We start from the raw sequence: 25,592 nt of genomic DNA, 5'->3' as shown, positions 1-25,592 counted from the left end.
CCACCCCCTTCGGCCTGTTTGAATGGGATTGCATGCCCTTCGGCCTCTGCAACGCTCCTGCGACCTTCCAGAGGCTCATGCAGCGATGCCTGGGAGGGCAGCTGATGGAATCCACCTTGGTTTACTTAGACAATGTGATCGTCTACTCCCCTGACTTCAATTCCCACTTGTTACACTTGGAGCAAGTCTTCCGGGCAATGGAACGGTATGGACTGAAGCTCCAGCCAGGGAAATGCCAGCTCCTCAGAAGAGAAGTTCAGTTCCTGGGGCACCGAGTGAGCGCTGCAGGAGTGGCTGTCGATCCGGAGAAGGTGTCCGCAGTACAGGGCTGGGTTCCCCCCGAAGACCGTAAGGCAGGTGCGGTCCTTTCTGGGATTTGTCGGGTACTACAGACGCTTCATAAAAGACTTCTCAAAAATGGCAAAACCCCTGAATCAGCTACTGGCCGGTACTGGTACCTCGCGGAGCCGAAGTTCCCCCACCATCACCTGGAGTCAGGAGTGTGAGATCGCCTTCCACTGACTGGCCCCCATTCTGGCTTACGCCGATTTCACCCAGCCTTTCATCCTCTACACTGACGCTAGCAATAGCGGGTTGGGAGCCGTACTGGCCCAACGACAAGATGGGACAGAAAGGGTCATTGTCTACGCCAGCCGGAGCCTCCACCCTGCTGAACGGAACGATGCCAATTACAGCTCTTTCAAAATTGAGCTGCTGGCCCTGAAGTGGGCTTTGTGTGAGAAGTTTAAGGATTACCTGTGGGGAGCCGAAGTGCTGGTGGTAACCGACAACAGTCCGCTGGTGCACCTCCAGACCGCAAAGCTAGGGGTGGTGGAGCAGCGGTGGGTGGCCCAGCTCGCCAACTTCAACTATCGACTACAATATCGACCAGGCCGAGAGCACATAAATGCCGATGTCCTGTCCCGATTACCACCAGCTAGGGCAGGGGGAACTCCAGGGCCAGAACCAGAAGAAGGGCTGATGGTGGGAGTGGTGGAAGCACCTGGAGCACGAGCGGAAGGCATACCAACAAGTTGGGGATGGGACCCCCATAGATGGAGGGAACGGCAAGAGCAGGATGAAGGGCTGGCTACCCTGTGGACCTACCTGGAGCGGAACAAATTCCCTGGGGTGGAGGAACGACAGGAACATCCGGTGAGGGTAAAGAAGCTTCTGGGGCAGTGGAAGAGGCTGAAGTTGCGAGATGGTGTGATCTGCAGGTCTGTTCTGGACTCAAGGACCCATGAGATGGTATCTCAGGTGGTGGTGCCCGAAGCCCAAATTCAGCCGTTGCTCTAGGCCTATCATGACCAGTTAGGACATCAGGGCCAAGAACGGACAGTATCACTACTGCGTCGGCACTTCTTTTGGAGTGGAATGGAAGAGTCGGTGGGGAGGTATGTACAAGGATGCCCCCGTTGCACGCTGTTCAAGTCCCGGCGAGAAGTGAGGGCCCCCATGGTTCCGGTGCAACCCAGAGCCCCGTTACATATGGTGGCTATGGACTTCCTGACCTTAAGTCGCCCAACAGGCCGCTACCAGAACATCTTGGTAGTGACTGACTTGTTCACTAAGTACGCCTGGGCCATACCAACCTTGGACCAGACCGCCGCCACCACTGCCGGTGCCCTATGGAGACACGTCTTCCAGCCCTTTGGATGTCCCGAGACGCTCCATTCTGACCAAGGGCCGAACTTTGAGTCCCGTGTCATCCAGGAGCTATGCAATCTGTACGGATGCCGGAAAACCCGCACCACGCCTTATCACCCACAGGGGAACGGAGGGTGCGAACGCTTCAATCAGACGCTCTTGAGTCTACAGGGAAACCTAGATGCAGACCACCAAGGTTACTGGAAAGGTTACACCGAAACCTGCTGCGTCCTTGTCCCAATTACCCGCGACAAGAGACCGAGGCGCCGCCAGCGCCTGTGGCCCCTGCACCACCTTGGGTGGGCTGGCCTATGATTCGAAGAGCCCCCACTCCTGAGCCAAGGGAAGAAGAGGCCGCTGCCCCAGCTCGACGCTCCCAACGGGAGACCAGAGGAGTACCCCCTGCAAGATACGGAGAATGGGAGTCTGGACTCCGTTCTCGGGACTAGAACGGATCCGGTGGGGGAGGGTGTCACCGGGTGAAAGAACCAGATATTTAAAAAAATCCCTCATTGGTCCCAATTCTGGCTGTGCTTGATTGCTGGCCATAACGAGCGGCAGCTGAGGTGAATCAGCTGCGTTTCATTGAAGCACGCGCTCAGGACAAGGGAGCATAAAAGGGAAGTGTTTGAGCAGTGAGAGGGTGGTGTATCTGGGCAAGTGTGTGTCTCCCGACAGCAGTGTGTGTCTTGACAGCGGCGCAACAAGAGAAAGCTGAAGGTTGAATGTCTGATCGTGTTCTATTGTGAAGTTTCCCCGAGACGTGCTCATTAAGGGAGTTTTTCTGAAGCAACCATGAACAGCAGCACCACGAAGTAAGTGAGGAGATTATACAGCAGAAAAAGGAGAAGTGACTGGCCAAAGTGAGAGAGGAAACCATTGCAGGATTGGAATAACACACCGAGGAAAAGTTAAGTACACCCTTCATTTGATTACCCTTTGAGAAAACCACATGTGAAGCTTGTCCATCACCAGTGCGTGACTAACCTGTGTTGCGGGCAGTGTGTGTTATCCTGTTGATAGAGCGAAACGTAGTAACTGGAACAGCTGGGAGGATCGCTGATGTGCTCACGTCAATCTTCTGAAAACACTATTCCTTGAGGACCGCTGCTGTTCACTCTGTATATGCTACCATTAGGAGATATCATTAGGAAACATGGAATTAGTTTTCACTGTTATGCTGACGATACTCAGCTGTATATTTCTTCAAAACCTAACGAAACCTACCAATTCACAAAATTAACGGAATGCATAGCTGATATAAAAAATTGGATGACTAGTAATTTCCTACTACTAAATTCAGAAAAAACAGAGATTCTAATTATTGGACAAAAAACTGCCACACGTAATAACCTAGAGTACTGTCTAACACTTGATGGCTGCTCTGTTAAGTCTTCGTCGTCGGTTAGGAACCTGGGTGTGCTCTTTGATACCAATCTTTCATTTGAAAGTCATGTGTCTAGTATCTGTAAAACCGCTTTCTTCCATCTTAAAAATATATCTAAATTACGTCATATGCTCTCAATGAATAATGCAGAACAATTAGTTCATGCGTTTATGACCTCAAGGCTAGATTATTGTAATGCTCTACTGGGTGGTTGCCCTGCACGCTTAATAAACAAACTACAGCTAGTTCAAAACGCATCAGCTCGAGTTCTTACTAGAACCAGGAAGTATGACCATATTAGCCCCGTTCTGTCAACACTGCATTGGCTGCCTATTAAACATCGTATAAATTTTAAAATATTGCTGATCACTTACAAAGCACTAAATGGTTTAGCTCCGCAGTACTTGAGCGAGCTCTTAACGCATTATAGTCCTTCACGTCTACTGCGATCTCAAAATTCCGGCCAGTTAATAATACCTAGAATATCAAAATCGACTGCTGGCGGTAGATCCTTTTCCTATTTAGCACCAAAACTTTGGAACAGTCTTCCTAACATTGTCCGGGAAGCAGACACACTCTGTCAGTTCAAATCTAGACTAAAAACACATATCTTCGGCCTAGCATACACATAACACATTATAGACTTCTATAATTCAATGTTAGGCTGCATAGTTTAGAACAGCCGGGACCGGGAACACTTCCCGTAAATCCTGATGTACTTGGTACATCATAAGAAGGATGGCGTCTACGCTAATATTAGTCTCTCCGTCTATCCCGAGGTTTACCGCTGTCCACCGGAACCAGGCCGTATCCAGATCTGATGAAGGACCAGCGCCAGGACACGACGACGACGCTGACCTGAAGTGTCAACCAGTCTCTCCTCCTCTCCACTCCGACTTCAACAAACAGGAACTGGACAAATACTCTGATTCATTCTGAACTTCTGACCTGTAATGCTCCTGAATCATAATCATACACTGTTCGCTCGTTGGCCAGAGGAGAACTGGCCCCCGACTGAGCCTGGGTTCTCCCAAGGTTTTTTTCTCCCTTCTGTCAACTGATGGAGTTTTGGTTCCTTGCCACTGTTGCCTTACCTTCTGGCTTGCTTAGTTGGGGACATTTAATATTCAACAATATTATAGATCTGCCTTAAAGGTGGATGATGATGAAATTATTTTCATGTTATCACTGTGAAGCTGCTTTGATACAATCTGTATTGTAAAAAGCGCTATATAAATAAAGGTGACTTGACTTGACTTGACTTGAGTCATTCACCCTACAGCGAGAAGAGAAACGGGTCGATTAATCACTGTGGAGATGAAGTGAGTTTGCAGTGTCTGAAAGAGTGAAATGCACACGTGTGAGGATTTATAAGAGTGATTTATGCACAAGTGTGGTGAGATCAAACGACTGTGTTTCCTCTGAAACTGTGATGAATGAAAATTGACGTCTGAATATGAAGATCCCTTCAAATTGATCTGTCTAAAGCTGTGTCCAGGTTTCCCTTTGTGCATGGTGTGGCGAGGAGCTCAATACACCCTGAGCACCACAATTCACGAGCACTATCGCTCGCGTCAACGAAAGCCCAGTCTCACGAACTCTCCAACGACGCCGTTCTGCTGTACCCGGAACAAGAGCGCAGGCGGGTAAAGTACCGCGATCCGGCCACACAAGCCGAGCCTGAGCGCTGTCACTGTCTGTCCCTCGGAGAAGAGGAGAAACTGCTGTCCTTCCATCGGCTGTTCTACAAACACACACACAAGCCGAGCCTGAGCGCTGTCACTGTCTGTCCCTCGGAGAAGAGGAGAAACTGCTGTCCTTCCATCGTCTGTTCTACGAACACACACACCAGCCGAGCCTGAGCACTGTCACTGTCTGTCCCTCGGAGAAGAGGAGAAACTGCTGTCCTTCCATCGACTGTTCTACGAACACACACACCAGCCGAGCCTGAGCACTGTCACTGTCTGTCCCTCGGAGAAGAGGAGAAACTGCTGTCCTTCCATCGGCTGTTCTACGAACACACACACAAGCCGAGCCTGAGCGCTGTCATTGTCTGTCCCTCGGAGAAGAGGAGAAGTTGCTGTCCTCCCATCGACTGTTCTACGAACACACACACCAGCCGAGTCTAGGCACTGTCATTTGCCTGTCTCACGAGCACATCTGACGAGTCGAAGAGACGAAGAAAGCCACTGTCTCACCCGCGACCCAGCGAGAAGAGGAACCCCCGAAGAACCACTTACCTGCACCCCCCCGTTCCTCTTCCCACGCCGGGTCCCAGCCACGAACATTCGCATCACTGCTTTTATTGTTTTAAATCAATAAAATACTTACCTTTTAAAATTCACTTCTTGTTGTCCGCCTTTTGGTGTCCTCTGGTGTCTGCTCCTCCGGAGTGTGGTTATTGACCCTCTGCCCTAACATCGGTTACACAGTGCTCACCACACACCAGCAATAGGTGGAGACAGTGCTCTCACCACACACCAGCTATTGGTGGAGACAGTGCTCTCACCACACACCAGCTATTGGTGGAGACAGTGCTCTCACCACACACCAGCTATAGGTGGAGACAGTGCTCTCACCACACACCAGCTATAGGTGGAGACAGTGCGCTCACCACACACCAGCTATTGGTGGAGACAGTGCTCTCACCACACACCAGCTATAGGTGGAAACAGTGCGCTCACCACACACCAGCTATAGGTGGAGACAGTGCTCTCACCACACACCAGCTATAGGTGGAGACAGTGCCCTCATCACACACCAGCTATAGGTGGAGACAGTGCTCTCACCACACACCAGCTATAGGTTGAGACAGTGTCCTCACCACACACCAGCTATAGGTGGAGACAGTGCTCTCACCACACACCAGCTATAGGTTGAGACAGTGTCCTCACCACACACCAGCTATAGGTGGAGACAGTGCTCTCACCACACACCAGCTATAGGTGGAGACAGTGCTCACCACACACCAGCTATAGGTGGAGACAGTGCTCTCACCACACACCAGCTATAGGTTGAGACAGTATCCTCACCACACACCAGCTATAGGTGGAGACAGTGCTCTCACCACACACCAGCTATAGGTGGAGACAGTGTCCTCACCACACACCAGCTATAGGTGGAGACAGTGCTCTCACCACACCAGCTATAGGTGGAGACAGTGCTCTCACCACACACCAGCTATAGGTGGTGACAGTGTCCTCACCACACACCAGCTATAGGTGGAGACAGTGCGCTCACCACACACCAGCTATAGGTGGAGACAGTATCCTCACCACACACCAGCTATAGGTGGAGACAGTGCGCTCACCACACACCAGCTATAGGTGGAGACAGTGCTCTCACCACACCAGCTATAGGTGGAGACAGTGCTCTCACCACACACTAGCTATAGGTGGAGACAGTGCGCTCACCACACACCAGCTATAGGTGGAGACAGTGCTCTCACCACACACCAGCTATAGGTGGAGACAGTGCTCTCACCACACACCAGCTATAGGTGGAGACAGTGTCCTCACCACACACCAGCTATAGGTGGAGACAGTGCTCTCACCACACCAGCTATAGGTGGAGACAGTGCTCTCACCACATCAGCTATAGGTGGAGACAGTGCCCTCATCACACACCAGCTATAGGTGGAGACAGTGCTCTCACCACACACCAGCTATAGGTGGAGACAGTATCCTCACCACACATCAGCTATAGGTGGAGACAGTGCGCTCACCACACACCAGCTATAGGTGGAGACAGTGCGCTCACCACACACCAGCTATAGGTGGAGACAGACACATTTTTATAATTAAAAATGTAATTCCAGTATTCCTGTGAAACCTAATGTAGAATGGATAAATGTGAAATGACAGCTTTAGCGTAGGTTCTGCCAGGAAGACTCAATCAGCGTGCCACGTATTACTTCTCTTCTAACCAATCATGTGCTAACACTCACAGTATAAAAGATCGGTACTTACATTCGTCTGATTTCGCAGATGCTGACGCTGCCAAGTACCTCCATCCTCCCCAACCACCACCAAGATGGTACCTTCCCCTTCATCCTCCCCACCACCACCAGGATGGTCCCTTCCTTAACCTCCAGGGGGGTCGGCTGCGCCCCTGCCTTCGTCTTCAGGCAGGATATGCAGATTCCGCTACCCTCGCATTGCTCTCTAAGGACGGGGCCTACGCCAAAGAACTTTATAAATTTATGCTTGCTGGGGCTGTTAATAAATATACGCTGTTACATCAATCTATCTCCCGAGTCTTTCTGGTAGAACCATTTATTCATGATTTATAAACATTAATAACCTGTGAAAGTGAACCGTAATGTAAAGTGGGCATTTGTGAACCATTCGTTCATGATTTATGAACAGTATAACACGTGAAAGTTAATCGTAATGTAAAGTGGAAACCTGTGAACCATTCACAATTTAGAAACATTAACCAGTGAAAGTAAACCTTATGTAAAGTGGAAACCTGTGAAACATTTATTCATGAGTTAGAAACATTAATAACCAGTGAAAGTAAACCTTATGTAAAGTGGAAACCTGTGAAACATTTATTCATGAGTTAGAAACATTAATAACCTGTGAAAGTAAACCCTAATGTAAATTGTAAACCTGTGCACCATTTATTCATGAGTAGCCTACCTATAATATGCTACAGTTTTTAAATCACCCTAACCTAATCCCATTTGCAATGTGCAGTACAACATGCGTGAGACCCAAACAATTAAGCGTAGGCTACTGTAGCCATTAGAATCATTAATCGGATATATTAAAATGAAAGGGAATTGCTTATGTGCATGGCAATATCCCATAGACAGTAAGATGATTCCTGAAACGAATGATTCAAGAGAGCCGATTCGCTATAACGAGTCACCCTTCGCAATTGAACAATAAGACACACAAAACACATAAGTAACTTAATTTTGGATTTGATTTTCTTTGTTAATATTTGTCTTGTGTATTTATACAACGTCTAAATAACTTCCAAATGATTTAATGAAAAGTGACATCATTCTAAACTGTTTTGTTGAATCGCACGTCTCGCAGCTTCAGACGTGGCACTGTACGACGTCATCAGCGCGCGGCCGTGTCCCACTGTTGTGTTCTCGCACTTCTTCTGCTCCTGTTTCAAAACTTACACTCCGTTTAATCGCGTCAGGTAAGCATTGTAATTTTTAATTCATTCTTCAGTGAATGTTGTGCAGAAAAACACTTAAATGGCGCCGTCTGTTGGAAAATGCTGTTACCCTGAAGCAACATTCACAGAGACATTAGAGAGTGCGTATCATCTTGAACGTTTGCTCTCCGTATGTGTGTGTGTGTGTGTGTGTGTGAGTGAAAATGTGTCTGTTCGCAGTAATAATCGATATATTACTATGAATCGATCAGTGATCAGCTGTGAGTTTCTCATCACATCACATTACATACTCCTGAGGATCAATGCCATCGTACCATTAAGTTACATAGATTTATGCACATAAGAACATTAAGCGTTCTACAACGTTCTAAATTATTTTCATAATTTAATTAATTATATTAATATTATGGATGTCAACATTTCATCAATGTTCATAATATAGCCTATAAATTTAAATATGTTGTCCGCGCATGCTCAGTCATTTGTGATGAAACTCCCGATCCGGATGACAGCAGCATGTCTATGGACAGCAGGACACACAGATGAAGACAGTTCTGTGTGTAACTACTTCTGTCTGACCTGTCCTCATAGATGAAGACAGTGTTTGACTACTTCTGTCTGACCTGTTACTTACAGCTGTGATGTGATTCTCTGTGAATGATGTCATGTGGCTTATACTTCAAATAATGTTTGTTTTTGTCATGTTTTCCAGTAAAATATCGAAACACTCTTAAATCAAGATACATTTACTTGAGAAGCAAAATCACATAAGCTATGAAAGATGTGAAGAAAAAATATCTGCCAGTGGGGTCAGAACAATAATCTGACCAGAAGAATAATCTGAAAAGTTTCCCCTTTTTTCTCACTGACAGATGTTTTTTTCTTATTTTATGCATAAACAAATGCTCCTCTTTTTGAAGAACAAGGCTTCTCAAGTAAATGTATCTGAATTTCAGAATATTTAGATATTTGTTCTGGGAAACCAGACAAAAATACTAAACAAGAATATTTTTTTTGTAGTGCAATCCGCCCAGATTATTCCTGTTAATCACATGATGGTATGAAGGTTGTTTTGAATGATAGCATGTATCTTATAGCGGTGTAGCGATGCCCTCGTGTCACGATTCGATACATATCACGATACTGAACTCATGATATTATTGCGATACTCCAAGACATATGATAAAAGGTTGAACTTTATAACAATATTCATGATTCTGAAGATGAAAATATTGAATTATTTAGACGAATATGCTTGAACTCTGACACTGACTAAATATATTTATAATGTATTCCACTTTTTACTGGTAACATCAGACATTTGGCATTATCAGGACCCAGAAATATTCCCCCATTGCATTATTATACATTATAATTTATTTTCAACATTATATATATAGTAGTTTAATTTAGTAGTGACTCTAAGTTGAATCTTTTTCTCACACACTAATTTTTATTTTGGGAGAACTATACACAATACAGATGGTCACTATCCACGATACATATAGTTGCATTTTTGTATTGCGATATATTGTGACACCCCTAGTATCTAATGCACATGATTATTATGATTTTCTGCTTGTCATCTCTAAGTCCTGAATAAGTAGAAGTTTACAGTTTGTCATGTGGTGTGTACAGGACAGAGTGAAGATGATGGAAGAGAGCGGCATAGAGAGCACCCCGCCGACCACCCCTCCACCCCCCCCGCCAGCGGCTGCCAGCCCCCCGCCACTCTCCAGCGGTAACCCCACTGATCATGATGATGTCACTGCGCTCTCATTGGTTAATTGAAATTAGGGCTGCAACTAACGATTATTTTAATAATCGATTAATCTGTCGATTATTTTTTCGATTAATCGATTAATCGGATAAAAAAAAAAAAAAAAAAAAACATTCATTCCCAACCCTTTATTCAAAAACAGAACTGACAGTGCAAATTTACAGTGCAAAAAAATCTTCAGAAAGTGGTCGTGGAAACAGGTCGCTCCTTGATAGGGATGCACCGATACCATTTTTTCAGAACCGATCCGATCCGATACCAAAAATTCTGAGTATCGACCGATACCAATCCGATACCAGGGCAGTTTTTTTTTAAATCAAGTAGAATTTCTATAACTATGTGTGTTGAACTGATAATCACTCTTTTGTGAGTTAAACACAATCTACTTAATACAGACAACTTCATTACAAAGAAAAACAACAAATCAAAAAAAATATGACCATAATCTATGACAAAAAATGCTATTATAAACTAGAATAGTGGATAATTAAGCAGTAAAATTTAGTCTAGAAAAATCACAAGTGCACAATAATTGTATTAAATCTGACCATGAAAAAACATTTAGTGAGGAACAAATATGAGAATAAGTGTAACACTAAATCTGGTAAAACGTTACACATTGCTCTTTGTATTGTTGTAAAATACATTCATGAAAAACAAGATAACAAAAATCAAAAAGATTAATTATTTTATAGCCTACTATAAAATTGAGACATGTTTTAAATGTATAGCACAGCGGTTTAATGAGGCAGCAACATGATGGATAGTACAGAACTAGAAAGGCTATTAATAATCGTTCATTGCGTCGCTGTATTATGATATGAAAGGCCCCAATACAGTGCGGCACACAGCGCTTATGCGCATCGCGAGCGCAGAATGACGCGCTTGAAGCAACATGAGTCACAGCGCAGTGCTTCGAGTCCGCATTGAAAAGTCCGCATTGAAAAGTTCAAATCACAAAGGAAAGACATATTGATGCGTAGTGTATTATACAGTATCTATCTATGCAATAGTTTATTAAGCATTTTCTTTTAACAGTTTTAAATATCAGTTACTGTGCGCGTGAAGAACAGTTATAGTGCTCTGACTCTACTGCAGTGTTGAGAGACACCCGGTAGAAAGTAGTTAAGGTACAGCAATAAAGTCCAGCAAGATAAAGTTGTTTAATGCAAAACCATAGATCAAGTATAATTATAGTAACATTAAATCATCTTGGAGAGTTTTTCATCGTGTTGACTCGTAACCGAACGCGACGCGCTGCTTGATGCTGAATGGAGAATGACTGACAGCCACAGCGGAGGGAAAAGTGTACGTGATCTTGAATTTAATGACTTAAATATTAATTTCTATCTCGCATTATACTATATAATGGCTTCAGAACACTTATAATATAGTGCACGACAACTTTATGATGCTTTATAATGTTTTTGTCCCTTTTGTGGGGCTTAACAATAGCACAGAATATACGCACAATTTTTTTTTACATCTCCGTGTCGCGCGACACAACGAATCGATAATGAAATTCGTTGCCAACTATTTTAATAATCGATTTTTATCGATTTTATCGATTCGTTGTTGCAGCCCTAATTGAAATGAAACCGCATGTGATTTGGCAAAGGCTGTGATTATTTTTATGTGCAGCTTGTCAGTGCAGTACGGCTCAGGGAACAGACTCTATATGATGATATCTAGGTGAAAGAGTCTCTGTGATGGGATTTATCTGACCTTGGTGACTCGAGGCCGCTAGCAGACGGTCGGTTTAGCCAGTTTGTCTGCTTCCTGACCTGAGCCCCAGGTTTAGGCTTTACAGCAGCTCTAGAATAAAGTTATTGTCCAGATAAAGTTAGTTTTGATTGATTCACTTCCGTTGCGAAGATCATAAGTTAATAACTTAGGGGCCGCTAACACGACACCGCTCTAACAGAATTACACACACTGAAATTAATACATAATTTTTTATCGCTTCCGCATAGCCACGCGAACCGTAATTATCCCGACAACGTTTTATCTGTAGAGACGTAAAGGGAAGGAGGCCTTCACAGACTAGTGGACACTAGTGTCGTCGGTGTTGTCGTGTCCAGGCGCTGGTCTTTCATCAGATCTGGAGTGTGTGTGTCAAGTCATCTTCATTTATATAGCGCTTTTAACAATGTAGATTGTTTCAAAGCTGCTTTACAGAGATACACGTATAATTTAAGGTAACAGAGATTGTTTTGTCTTTATAGCGGTTCTTGAATAATGTTATTTTCCAGCTAAAGTTAGTTTTGACTTCCGTCGCAACGATCATTAGTTATTAAATTAGGGGCCGCTAAGACGACACCGTTCTCTCTACACAGACTTTAAACGTGAACCTGTGAGAAACACTGATGGCGCTCACGTGCGCATCAAGAATTAATTCTATAGTTATGTGCGTTTGAATATATGTGCGCATTTTTGCAATTCCCTACAAACCAAGCCTTAAACTACTTGTCTGGACTTACATTTTTTTTATACAGAATTTTATCACTACGGGGAGATACGGGAAACCGAAGTTATCCCGACAATGCTTTATCTGTAGAGTGGTAAAGGGATCCTCCATAGGGAGAGGCTAGTTGGCACTTCAGCACTGCGTTGTCATCGGGTCCAGGCGAAGGTCCTTCATCAGATCTGGATACGGCCTGGATCCGGCAGGCTGCGGGAAAACCTCGGGATAAACGAAGACTCTAAAATTTGCGTAGATGCCATTCTTCTTATGATGTAACGAGTACATCAGGATTTAAGGGAAGTGTTCCCAGTTCCGGCTGACCTAATCTATGCAGCCTAACATTGAGTTGTAGAAGTCTATAATGTATTATGTGAATGCTAGGCCAAAGAGATGTGTCTTTAGTCTAGATTTGAACTGACAGAGTGTGTCTGCTTCCCGGACAATGGTAGGAAGACTGTTCCAGAGTTTTGGTGCTAAATAGGAAAAGGATCTACCGCCAGCAGTCGATTTTGATATTCTAGGTATTATTAACTGGCCGGAATTGTGAGATCGCAGTAGACGTGAAGGACTATAATGCGTTAAGAGCTCGCTCAAGAACTGCGGAGCTAAACCATTTAGTGCTTTGTAAGTAATCAGCAATATTTAAAAATTTATACGATGTTTAATAGGCAGCCAATGCAGTGTTGACAGAACGGGGCTAAAGCCTTGTTTATACTTTCGCCTGGCTCCGCAGCGCGAGTCTCCGCAGACAGCGCGCGCACCTCTCCAAACGGTCGAGGCGTTTATACTTGACGCGCTCGCCGTTGTACTATTCTTTGAAACGACAGGGGGCGACTCGAGTAATTGCCCTCTAAAACATCAGGAATCGGTGAGAAGAAGAAAGATAAGCACGTGACAATGTTTATTTTAGTATACCACCACCAATACAAAAAGAATCGTGTAAAACCCAGTAAACCCTGAGATTATTACGTGTGCCATTAGAACAAAATATTTGTAGGCTAGCCTATATGGGAATACATGTATGTATACAACTAAATTAACGATCTCTTAAAAAAATTATAATTTCGCTAAACATTTCATTAACTTTCGTGTACATTTGTATTAAACATGGACCTTTATGTTCATTAAAAAGGCTTTTTATGCTATTGTATGCTCATTTTTTAAATGTAAGCAACTCATTTAGACGCGCAAACTGGGTGCTGGTGTGATGAGAAGGTCGTGCTCAGCCAGATTCGGCTCGAAGTCGTTCATCTTCGGATGTGGAGCCGCGCGCTGTTACAAAATCTGCTGTGCACACCGCGCGGCGAAATGGGCCTTTGCGCACCCAACGCGCGCGACAGCCCACACCGCAATGACGTCATTTTTGCCGCGCGCACCTTCGCGCTCGTGCGGACGCGTCGAGTATAAACAAGGCTTTATATGGTCATACTTCCTGGTTCTGGTAAGAACTCGAGCTGCTGCGTTTTGAACTAGCTGTAGTTTGTTTGTTAAGCGTGCAGGGCAACCACCCAGTAGAGCATTACAATATTCTAGCCTTGAGGTCATGAATGCATGAACTAATTGTTCCGCATTTGTCAATGAGAGCATATGGCGTAATTTAGATATATTTTTAAGATGGAAAAATGCGGTTTTACAGATACTAGACACATGACTTTCAAATGAAAGATTGGTATCAAAGAGCACACCCAGGTTCCTAACCGACGACGAAGACTTCACAGAGCAGCCATCAAGTGTTAGACAGTACTCTAGGTTATTACGTGTGGAAGTTTTTTTGTCCAATAATTAGAATCTCTGTTTTTTCTGAATTTAGTAGTAGGGCATTACTGGTCATCCAGTTTTTTATATCAGCTATGCATTCCGTTAATTTTGTGAATTGGTAAGTTTCGTTAGGTTTTGAAGAAATATACAGCTGAGTATCGTCGGCATAACAGTGAAAGCTAATTCCATGTTTCCTAATGATATCTCCTAATGGTAGCATACAGAGTGAACAGCAGCAGTCCTAGTACTGAGCCTTGTGGTACGCCATACTGAACTTGTGATCGATAAGACATCTCTTCATTTACTGCTACAAACTGATAAAAAGAGAGACTAATATTAGCGTAGACGCCATTCTTCTTATGATGTACCAAGTACATCAGGATTTATGGGAATTTTTCCCGGTTCCGGCTGATCTAATCTATGCAGCCTAACATAACAAGTCTATAATGTATTATGTGTTTGCTAGGCCAAAGAGATGTGTCTTTAGTCTAGATTTGAACTGACAGAGAGTGTCTGCTTCCCGGACAATGGTAGGAAGATGGAGATCAATGTCAGTACAACCCAAGAACATGTATCCCCAAAAAATTAGAAATGCTGTCTACCCTGCCTAAGGTGTATCATTGTGTAATATTATGTCATTTGATATTCCCATAATGCACTGATACTGCTTTTCATCATCTATTGATAGTTCATGCATGTATTTGAGCGTCTCTTCTTGTGTTCAGGTGTTTCCGGCCCTCCGACCATCTCAAGCCCCTCCAGCATCTCAGCGTTTGCCCCGGGGGGTTATACCAGCCCTGTTCCCTCCAGCATCTCAGCGTTTGCCCCGGGGGGTTATTCCAGCCCTGTTCCCTCCAGCATCTCAGCGTTTGCCCCGGGGGGGTATACCAGCCCTGTTCCCTCCTCGCTGCCCCCCCCGCCTCTCTCTCTCGGCTCGGTGTCGTCTCCTCTGGGTCTGAGCAGCCCGTACGCCAGCCCCGGTGCCCACTTCACCCCCTCGTCTGCCGGCCCACCGCTGGGCCCCGTCCTCTCCGCCCCCCCCATGGGCCCGCCCACCACTGGCTTCTCTGTGAGTGCAGGATATGACATCACCCGGGGCCACGCTGGCCGCACCCCTCAGACGCCGCTGATGCCCAGTTTCTCCAGCGCCGCCCCCATGCCAGGTATCAACAATCTCAACCTGCCTGACCCCATTCACACCTGCCTAAGCGGCTCATGTGATCACGCGTTCAGTGAGTCTTGTTCGGCATCAGTGCGTATGCAAGAATTTGTGCGTGAAATCTTGATTCATCAAACTTTATTCTAAATTTATTGGAAAATGTCAGGACAGCTGAACCACAAGTACACAAAAAACGCATACATATAAGAGTGCCCTTATAAATGTGCTGGCTCGAAGATCTTGCTATCTGCTAGAGCATGTTTTTAGAGAGAGTAGAGTTGTGCAACGATTAATCGCGATTAATCGCATCCAAAATAAAAGTTTGTGTTTGCATAATATATGTGTGTGAACTCCATCCATCCATCTTCTTCCGCTTATCCGGGGCCGGGTCGCGGGGGTAGCAGTCTAAGTAGAGATGCCCAGACTTCCCTCTCCCTAGCCATTTCCTCTAGCTCTTCCGGGGGGAAACCGAGGCGTTCCCAGGCCAGCCGGGAGACATAGTCTCTCCTTCCCGGGAAGGCGTCCAGGAGGCATCCGGAACAGATGCCCGAGCCACCTCAGCTGACCCCTCTCGATGTGGAGGAGCAGCAGCTCTACTCTGAGCTCCTCCCGAGTGACCGAGCTTCTCACCCTATCTCTAAGGGATCGCCCAGCCACCCTGCGGAGAAAGCTCATTTCGGCCGCCTGTATCCGGGATCTTGTCCTTTCGGTCATGACCCACAGCTCATGACTATAGGTGAGAGTAGGAACGTAGATGGGAACTTCGCCTTGCAGCTCAGCTCTTTCTTCACCACGACAGACCGGTACATCGACCGCATTACTGCAGAAGCTGAACCGATCCGTCTGTCAATCTCCCGTTCCATCCTTCCCTCACTCGTGAACAAGACCCCAAGATACTTAAACTCGTCCACTTGAGGCAGTAACTCTCCACCAACCTGAAGTAGGCAAGCCACCTTTTTCCGACTGAGGGCCGTGGCCTCGGATTTGGAGGTGCTGATTCTCATCCCAGCCGCTTCACACTCGGCTGCACACCGTCCTAGTGCATGCTGAAGTTCCTGGTCTGAAGGGGCCAACACGACAACATCATCTGCAAAGAGCAGAGACGAAATAGGGTTGTTCCCAAACCAGACACCCTCCGGCCCCTGGCTGCGCCTAGAAATTCTGTCCATAAAAATTATGAACAGAACCGGCGACAAAGGGCAGCCCTGCCGGAGTCCAACATGCACCGGGAAGTTTGGGCAAACTCCCATGAACCCTCCAGCACCCTGTAGAGGGTATAGAGCGGGTCCAGTGTTCCACGGCCTGGACAAAAACCGCACTGTCCCTCCTGAATCCGAGGTTCTACTATCGGCCGTATTCTCCTCTCCAGTACCCTGGCATAGACTTTCCCAGGGAGGCTGAGAAGTGTTATCCCCCTGTAGTTGGAACAAACCCTTCTTGAACATGGTGTTCGTTATGGACAAACTGTATCTAGCACAGAAGTCCAATAACTGAACACCGCTCGGGTTCAGATCAAGGGGGCCGTTCCTCCCAATCACGCCCCTCCAGGTGTCACTGTCGCTGCCCACGTGGGCGTTGAAGTCCCCCAGTAGAACGACGGAGTGTCCAGTCGGAGCACTTTCCAGCACCCCTCCCAGAGACTCCAAGAAGGCCGGGTACTCTGCACTGCCGTTTGGCCCGTAGGCACACACGACAGTGAGAGACCTATCCCCGACCCGTAGGCGCAGGGAAACGACCCTCTCGTTCACCGGGATAAACTCCAACACATGGCGGCTGAGTTGGGGGGCTATTAACAAACCCACACCAGCCCGCCGGCTCTCACCATGTGCAACTCCAGAGTGGTGAAGAGTCCATCCTCTCTCGAGGAGGGTGGTTCCAGAGCCCAAGCCGTGCGTAGAGGTGATCCCGACTATCTCTAGTTGGAACCTCTCAACCTCACGCACAATCTCAGGCTTCTTCCCCGCCAGCGAGGTGACGTTCCACGTCCCTAGAGCTAGTTTCCGTGTCCAGGGATCGGGTTGTCGAGGCCCCCGCCTTCGACTGCCGCCCGATCCTCTCAGCACCGGCCCCTTACGGTCCCTCCTGTAGGTGGTGAGCCCACGGGAAGGCGGCCCCACGTCGCTCCTTCGGGCTGAGCTCCACCACGTTAAGGTGGGAGTTCAAGGAGGGGTATGTATGTGTGAACTGTGTATAATTATTTTGTATATATAAATACACACATATGCATGTATATATTTGAGAAATATTTGCATTTATATACTGCATATATATTTTTATATAATTTATATTATATATAAATAGAAATATTTTATATACAAATAACACATATTTCTTAAATATATACATGCATATGTGTAAATGGACTGCATTTTTTGGACTGCATTTTTATATAGCGCTTTCACAGACCCAATGGCCACCAAAGCGCTTTACATTTTGCCTCACATTCACCCATTCATATGTCAGCCATGCAAGGCGCCATCCAGCTCGTCGGGAGCAGCTGGGGTTAGGTGTGTGTGTGTGTGTGTCGGGAGCAGCTGGGGTTAGGTGTCTTGCTCATGGACACCTCGGCACTTGGTCAAGTGGAACATGAACCACTGAGCCACTGCCACCCCTGTAATTATACAAAATAATTATACACAGTTCACACACATATATTTAAACACAAACTTTTATTTTGGATGCGATTAATCGTTGCACAACTCTGAGAGGTATATGTTTGATGAAGGGATGCAAAGGAGAGGTTGTGCAGAAAGCACTTATATGTAGATTTTATAAGTCTATGCAATGGACTGATCTAATGATGTCAGTCATTTAGAATACTCGAAATTCATTAACAATAGAATAGAGTTACGAACAAATTCATGTGCGCAATATGCTTGAATTAGGTTGAATTTCTTAAGAAGTCACTGAATATGAATAATCCACAAAATGATTTGTGAATGAGACCAAATGATTGACACACCGCTGTAAAAACCGTGGGATTGACAGAAGGTCAGGCTGCATCTGAGAGGCTCACAGGAAGATCCCCTTCTCCTTGTTCACTTTACACTGTCAAGATAGAGTGAGCGAATTCAGACACTGAAGTAGGACTCTGGTGCATCGTGATATCTCATTGAGCCAGACCTTAACAATACTTGGGTATTGTATACTTGGGCAATACAATACTTGGGCACTGCTTATTACGGGGCATTTAAGGATTTAACGAGTGCACTAGAGAATTGCCACTGGTTTCGGCCCGCACTATAAAACAGTGCACTATATAAGGGGATCATGGGTGACTTCGGACACATCTATAATCACTTAAGTTTAGTCATTACAGGGAATACATATCATTCTCTAAGCAGATCATACAGTGCTGATGTCATTGTGTTTTGTAGGGATTGTTACCAATCCCATGATGCAGCAGCCGGTGTCTGGGGGGTTAGACGTGAGCTCGCCCATCACGTTTCCTGAGGACACCGAAGATCCCCGCGTGACTCCGGACGGCAACGCACCGGGTGGATTATGGGGCTTCATCAAGGTACTGGGCACACAGCGAGGCCATAATGCCGTGCTGGTGTTTCTCTGCGGTCCCTTAATGCAGTTGTGTCCTGATCGCAGGGTGTAGCTGGGAACCAGATGGTCAAGACTGTCCTGGATAAAACCAAACACTCTGTGGAGTCCATGATAACCACACTGGACCCTGGGATGGCACCTTACATCAGTGAGTACTGTGTGTCCAGCACTGCACAGCAATACATTGTATATTGCTTAGTTTTAGTTCTTCAGTTCATTAAAGGTGCTATATGTAAGAATTTTCATGTATAAATGCCTTTTTGTATTGCCAATGTGTGAACTGTTTGTTATGAAACTTAAAAACCAGACCTTCCCCTATGGTCTCATCAGAGACTCATCAAACTGCTGTTTTCCCTCTGCTGTCGTTTGTGTTGTTTATTTTGTTATTGAGGAAAACTGCACATATTTTCATATTCATCTAAATGTCGCTCTCAGCAGTGTGGACAGTGTCAGCATGTTTGTTAACTGTAAAGGTCGCTGTAAAGTAGGGGTGGGAAAAAAAATCGATATTGCAATATATTGTTGTGCTCCCTGTCGCAATAAATAATCGATACACTAACGCCCAATATCGATATTTTATTACAACACAAAATGATTAATTTACCCGTTGTCTGTGTCACTGTCACTACCCAATATCTACCATTCTGTTTGCGGGGGGCGCTGTTCGAGTAAATAGGGGTAAAGTGGCGCAAACAGCGGCCGGTGAAGAACAAAAGTAAAGGCGGGCGTACACGGTGCGAGTTCGGACACTCGGGAGGTCGTGAGATATTGCACACATTACGAGTCAGTTAAACTGATAATCGCGTCAAAGCAGCCGGTACACGGCACGACTGTCCTGCATAAATTTTATCCCGAGCCGGCGGCAATCACGTGAGCATTCGCGCTAAACACAGAGACCGGAGCTTTCAATGTTGCAGGCAATAGCTTCAGATAGAAAAATGACAGAATGTGTGCGTGCGTGCGTGCGTGCGTGCGTGCGTGCGTGCGTGCGTGCGTGCGTGCGTGCGTGCGTGTGTGCGCTGTATGGTGGCTACCACTGAGGTATAGCCCCATATGGATATCGTCAAGGCAGTGAGTTATTATGCAAATGCATATTTCTTTGTACAATGTTGGAAATGTTGGCATTAATAAATGCACAAAATGTCCTTATTTCCTTCTTTTTCTTTTCAGTCACATATATCGTGATATATCGTGATGAAATTTCTTCCAATATATTGAATATCGTAGATATCGCGAATCGTGATATTATCATATCGTGGACCACATATCGCCACAGAATTGAATCGTGAGGTACCTGTAGCATCCCACCCCTACTGTAAAGGTATTTCCAACTTCTTTTTACTTCTAACTGTGCGTTCACACCGGACACGAATAGCACGTCAAATTCGCGCCTGCCATGTCTAGTTTGACGCTTGAACATTTTGAATGCATTCGAGCGTCCAAAGCAAAAATGGACACGTGTAAAAAGCAAGCGTTTGGAGCGAAATTGACGCGCATCCGAGGCGAAATCCGCTTCTTCTGGGAGAGGCAAGTGCTAGGCGGGAAATGTAAAAATACTACTGTTATTGTGTCACGAAATGTAGTTTTAAGAGTTGTTCAGTCGAGAATGTAGTTGTTTAAAGCTCAAATCTGTGTTTATTTATAAAGCTAGCGCCTATTTAAAAAATTTGATCTGACGTTTCAGAGTTGTGAGATCCAGGCGGTGAGATCACCGGGCGCTCAGCGCTCATGTAACCCGCTGGAGCCGCCTCACCTCGGCTAGTCCTCCTGACGTTTTGCTTCGGTTCTATTATATGAAACATATAAGTTAAAATACATGAATGACTCGTTATAACATATAATTATGTGAGTTTTTCTTCATCTCATTCAGAAATGTAGCCTATGAATGCAAGTGTTCAGTGTCACATTCATAGTTAACATCTGAACAATGTCATTCCTTCTTTCACGCGGGCATTTAGTCATTACAAAATAATTTATTGAGGCCAAACATATAATAAGTTATTGAGGCCAAACATTTAAAATGACATTATAAACTGAAAAGCGGGCCTTCCCCCGTTTATCACGTCACTTCACCACGTGACAGCAGCAAACAGGCTCCTGATTGGTTAACGCGGCGCGAATTGACGCAGAAGTTCAGATTTTTCAACTCGGGCGGCAGACGCGAATTCGCGTCAAATGCGTGAATGCACAAAAAGCACTACATAAATCATTCGCGCGTAATGTGTTTAACGCGCCAGACGCTCAATTCGCGCCATTCTACCGCGCCGCAGGAATTTTTTACGCATGTAACGCGTCTTTGCATTGACTTAACATTGAAATCACTCGCGCCTGACGCGCTATTCGCGTCCGGTGTGAACGCACCATAAGTGAAGAGCGGAAAAGACCTTCTCTGTGAGTATATCGGGCCTTGAATCACGATCAGTGCGTTACTTGTGCACAAGTGCAATTAGTCACCGGCTGCAGTTCACTCGATTGCCACCGGTGGTGCTGATAACACGGGTTTATGAATTCTACATACAGCCGCTTTAATGCGCAAGTAGGATTTATTTTGTTTCTGAATAATTGACTATTTCAGTTCTATTCAGATCATTGATTTTATTTTGTCCTCTTTTACCCACAAATCATCACAACACCTGACGTCATATTCAAACAATATGAACCTGTAGGTTTCATATGTAATTCTAGATGTCAGTCACATCACTAAAACTGTTAAATGCAGTACGTTTAGCTGAGAAACGTGCACCGAAGCGCACTCTAATGGAGCCGATACTTGGTTTCCTCAGAAAAGCTCGGCTTGATGGAGGAAAAGCTCTTCATGTGATTATGTCATGGTTGAATGGTGTGTGTCCAGAGTCTGGAGGAGACGTGGACATCGTTGTGACGTCAGATAAGGAAGTGAAGGTGGCAGCGGTGCGCGACGCCTTCCAGGAGGTGTTTGGTTTGGCCATGGTGACGGGAGAGGCGGGTCAGTCCAACATCGCCCCGCAGCCGGTGGGATACGCCGCAGGGGTCAAGGTGCACACGCCTGCTCATGTTCCCCTCAGCCAGTTACAGCCGTGACCTCTGAACTGACGTGTGTGTGTGTGTGTGTGTGTGTGTGTGTAGGGAGCTCAGGAGCGCATTGACAGTCTGCGTCGCGCAGCTGTCATTCATGAGAAGCAGCCCGTGGTCTCGGTGGAGAACTTCATAGCTGAACTCTTCCCAGACAAGTAAGAACAGTTCATCCTGTGAAGACAACAGCATCTGTGTTCTCTTTTGTGTCGAGGACTTGAATTTCACCAAATACTTTAAATGCATAATACTATAGGCTGTTACCAATAACATCTTATAAACCGCAGCATAAGTTCATCTTTACACCGCAGAGGTGGAACAGAAGCTGACATGTTTATTTCACTGTTTAATCCTGATATTGTAATAATGATGAGTAATGATGAGTTGTGTTTGGGGGAACCTCATATTCTGCCTACACTGACAAAACAAGAGCTGTTCATGAATTAGTTTTTATTTTTATGTATTAGAAAATCAAGACTTCACATTGGTTGTCTAGCATGAAAAACAAAACAATGAATCAAACATGGATGGAATATATTTTTATAGAGAAAGCAAGCACCGTTCAGTCAGCGAGTGCCTCGTCAGGGTCTGCCTGTGTGATGCCCTGTGTGATGCCTTGCTTTGCTAATGAAGAGTGTTGATTGGACCAGTATCTGGAAAAGCTTTAGCTCTGAAGATGTGACCGCTTGGCTTTCTCTTCCTCCATCGCATGTGTCATGTCAAAAGACATTGAGAATGACAGAGAAACTGAGGTCTGTGTCTCCGTCAGGTGGTTTGACATCGGCTGTCTGATCCTGGATGATCCTGGGAATGGCATTCACATAGAGACGTTCACTCAGGCCACACCGGTGGCCCTGCAGCACGTACAGCAGGTAAGACCACTGTGTCCAGAGCCAGTCACTGGTGGCTGAGGCTGGGCACGTTTTCTCTCTTACTTCGGTTTATTCAGCCATATATGAACTAGGGATGTTAACCGAGGACCGTTTGACCGATGGTTGACCGTATCAACGTTAACCAATCAAAGTTGTTGGTAGTCGGTTAAAAAAAAAAAAAAGTGATCTCTAAATTAGGCTATTATAGACAGTGGACTAAACGCTACTACAGTTAGCCGTCTCATTCCAAGATATTTTTGTGTGAAGTGAACAAATCCCTCACACTCAATTTTTCATAACTCGCCCGTTTGTACTTAATAAACCAATAAAAACATTCGACGCGAGGTCACAGCGTTTGGGTTCGCGCGCTCACAAGGTTTTGGAAAAGTAAAGACTACAGACACACTCGAGGTTAGAGCCAGGGCAGACGACAGGAGGAAGCGTGCAGAGAAGAGTAGTGTGTGGGACCATTTCACTAACAAGAATGAGACAGATGTAAGTTGCAACTTGTGTGATACAGCGCTTAAATATGGAAATACATTACAAATACATTTCAGTGGTAACAGATAAGGTGATGATGATCATCATCTTTCTTTATTATTGTTAGCACTACCTCAAACTAAAGCGCCGTCTCTTCGGAGCTGTCATTTTCTGCAGTACTACCGTTCAGCCTGAAGAGGGCAGCACTCAGACGCTTTTACACCATATATTGTAGAATTAAAACACTTTACACCCAAATGTCAAAACATTTACTCAAATCAATGAACAGCACTAATACTCCCCAGTCTTACAGATCATTAACTAAAAACAGTTGTTTAAGGGTTTAGTTACCCTTTAATGCTAATCAGTGAAGTATCCCTTTAAGTGATGTATATTTAGTGCTGTCACATGAACATGCACTCAGGTGTGTGTGTGTGTGTGTGTGTGTGTGTGTGTGTGTGTGTGTGTGTCTGTGTTCTCCTCCAGGCACAGTCCCTGACTCCTCCTGACTATAACCTGCGCTGGTCCGGTCTGCTAGTGACGGTGGGGGAAGTTCTGGAGAGGAGCGTGCCCAACGTGAGCCGCACAGACTGGCACCAGGCCTTCACCGGGATGTCCCGCCGGCAGATGATCTACTCCGCCGCCAGGGCTCTGGCCGGCATGTACAAGCTGCGTTTGCCCTCCAGGACAGCGTGATCATGAGACGCCGGCGCGGCACACGGACCACAGATTCGGGGAACAGCGCAGGATCACCTGTCCATCTGTAGGTATCCCGTGTTCTCCGGTGTCCATCACAGCTGAGCTGACTCACACCGAGAGAGAGAGAGCCCAACATCAGCTGCGCTTCTGCAATAGGTCTGAAGAGCACAGCCCAGACAAACTAATGCCTCACTTCTAAATTCTTGATTCAATAGTGCCCTTGATAATTCTTGAGTTTGATATGAGTAGATCACGGCGACCCGTCTGTGCGATGGAAATGAAAACACGTGTCATCATAACCAGAATGCATCTGTTGTCCCACAGAGGGTCCGTCGCTTTTAAAATGATTAAATCTCACCAAGGAAAAGATGATTCTGTCGACCAGACTCATAACGCTTGTGTTTACATCTGCAATCAAATACTTTGACTTGGAGGTTTTTAAATTGAACCATTCATAACATTGTGAATATATCATTTTGATGTCACGGGTTTTGGATCTTATTGTATAGCGATTTAATCATCATCTTCAAACTTTGTTACAATATTGTGTTTGTCTGCATGTGTGTTTCTTCCACAGCTCGGTCCGTGTCGGTGTTTCCTGCGATCTCTAGCTCTGCTGCACATATGAATAAACCAGTTACTATAGATGTTGTTACACGACACACTGCTGTGATAGTGCAGTCAGCGAGACGGTTTGCTCAGAGCGACACAGGGACACACACTGACCTGAGCATGACCTCTGAGTGACCTCTCGTGTAGCACATGGACCCAAAGAGGTGATGGAGAATCTAGAACTGCCTTTAAATCTTTGTAATATTTCTCCAGAAAAACTGTTTTATGCCATTTTACAAACGTGCCTTTGACCAGCAGACGAGTAAACACTTTTGTAAAGCCTCATGTTGTTCTGTTGTGTTTTTGCCGCCTATACCATCAGCCATGTTCTGCTTTCTCTGTGCCAGAAGTCAAATCTTAAGCATATATAAATTGCTTTATTGTGAAGCTCAATTGTTAATGTGAGGTGTGTACTTCTTATCTATCGTATTGCAGGTTAATATGCAGAATCACATGCATCTGTCCTGTATTTCAGTTTTTGATTATTACCAACACTGACTGGTGAGTGAATGAGCTATTTACAATACATCAGTCATGATGATCAATGCAGTCGAAACTATAACCCAAAGAAATATGAACCGTACTGGTTATGGTAACTAAATGACACAAGCAAACAGATCTGAGGTCAGCAATCTAGCCGACCAGAGACCCAGAGCTGTGAGTGTAATGGCCAGTCCAGGGCTGTTTCTGACCCCCAGTTAAATACTGCTGTCTGAACGAACATTTTGGGGAATGTTGTAACAATGCGTGATCAATGTTACTGTTGGGTGATTTTAATATACACATTTGCTGTCCCGGACTCTCAGCTCTCCTCAGTGCCACGCATGCTCTCTTCTCTCAGAGGATTTGCTCCTGCTTATAATGCGGTGGACGAGTCGGCGCCAGGACACTGATGCAGAAGTGTGTGTCACATCTGTGTGTGTTTAGCAATGCCGGCTTCAACACTTTAAACACCAGCTCAAGCGTTATAAATAAATATCTGCACC

The 25,592-nt window shown here is 45.5% G+C and overlaps 1 protein-coding gene across 3 annotated transcripts; it reads left to right on the top strand.

Moving 5' to 3' along the window:
- Positions 1–7,862: 7,862 nt before the first annotated feature.
- prrc1 (proline-rich coiled-coil 1) lies at positions 7,863–25,592 on the top strand (the record flags this gene model as incomplete). 3 transcript variants are annotated; one of them, XM_079600439.1, is made up of 10 exons in its annotated part: positions 7,863–7,950; positions 8,086–8,197; positions 9,815–9,917; positions 14,904–15,341; positions 18,715–18,857; positions 18,938–19,040; positions 21,744–21,907; positions 21,998–22,101; positions 22,713–22,815; positions 23,782–25,592. In XM_079600439.1, the coding sequence occupies 8 exons, from the start codon at positions 9,827–9,829 to the stop codon at positions 23,989–23,991; spliced, it is 1,356 nt and encodes a 451-aa protein (XP_079456565.1). In that variant the 3' UTR covers positions 23,992–25,592. The 3 variants fall into 3 exon arrangements, with proteins under 3 accessions (XP_079456565.1, XP_079456566.1, XP_079456564.1); XM_079600440.1 differs by lacking the exon at positions 7,863–7,950 and having other exon boundaries at positions 8,073–8,197; XM_079600438.1 differs by lacking the exons at positions 7,863–7,950; positions 8,086–8,197 and having other exon boundaries at positions 9,800–9,917; positions 23,782–24,996.

Source organism: Phoxinus phoxinus (assembly GCF_949152265.1).
Source record: "Phoxinus phoxinus genome assembly, chromosome: 23".
Taxonomy (NCBI): domain Eukaryota; kingdom Metazoa; phylum Chordata; class Actinopteri; order Cypriniformes; family Leuciscidae; genus Phoxinus; species Phoxinus phoxinus.
This window is presented reverse-complemented; position numbering and strand designations above follow the sequence as displayed.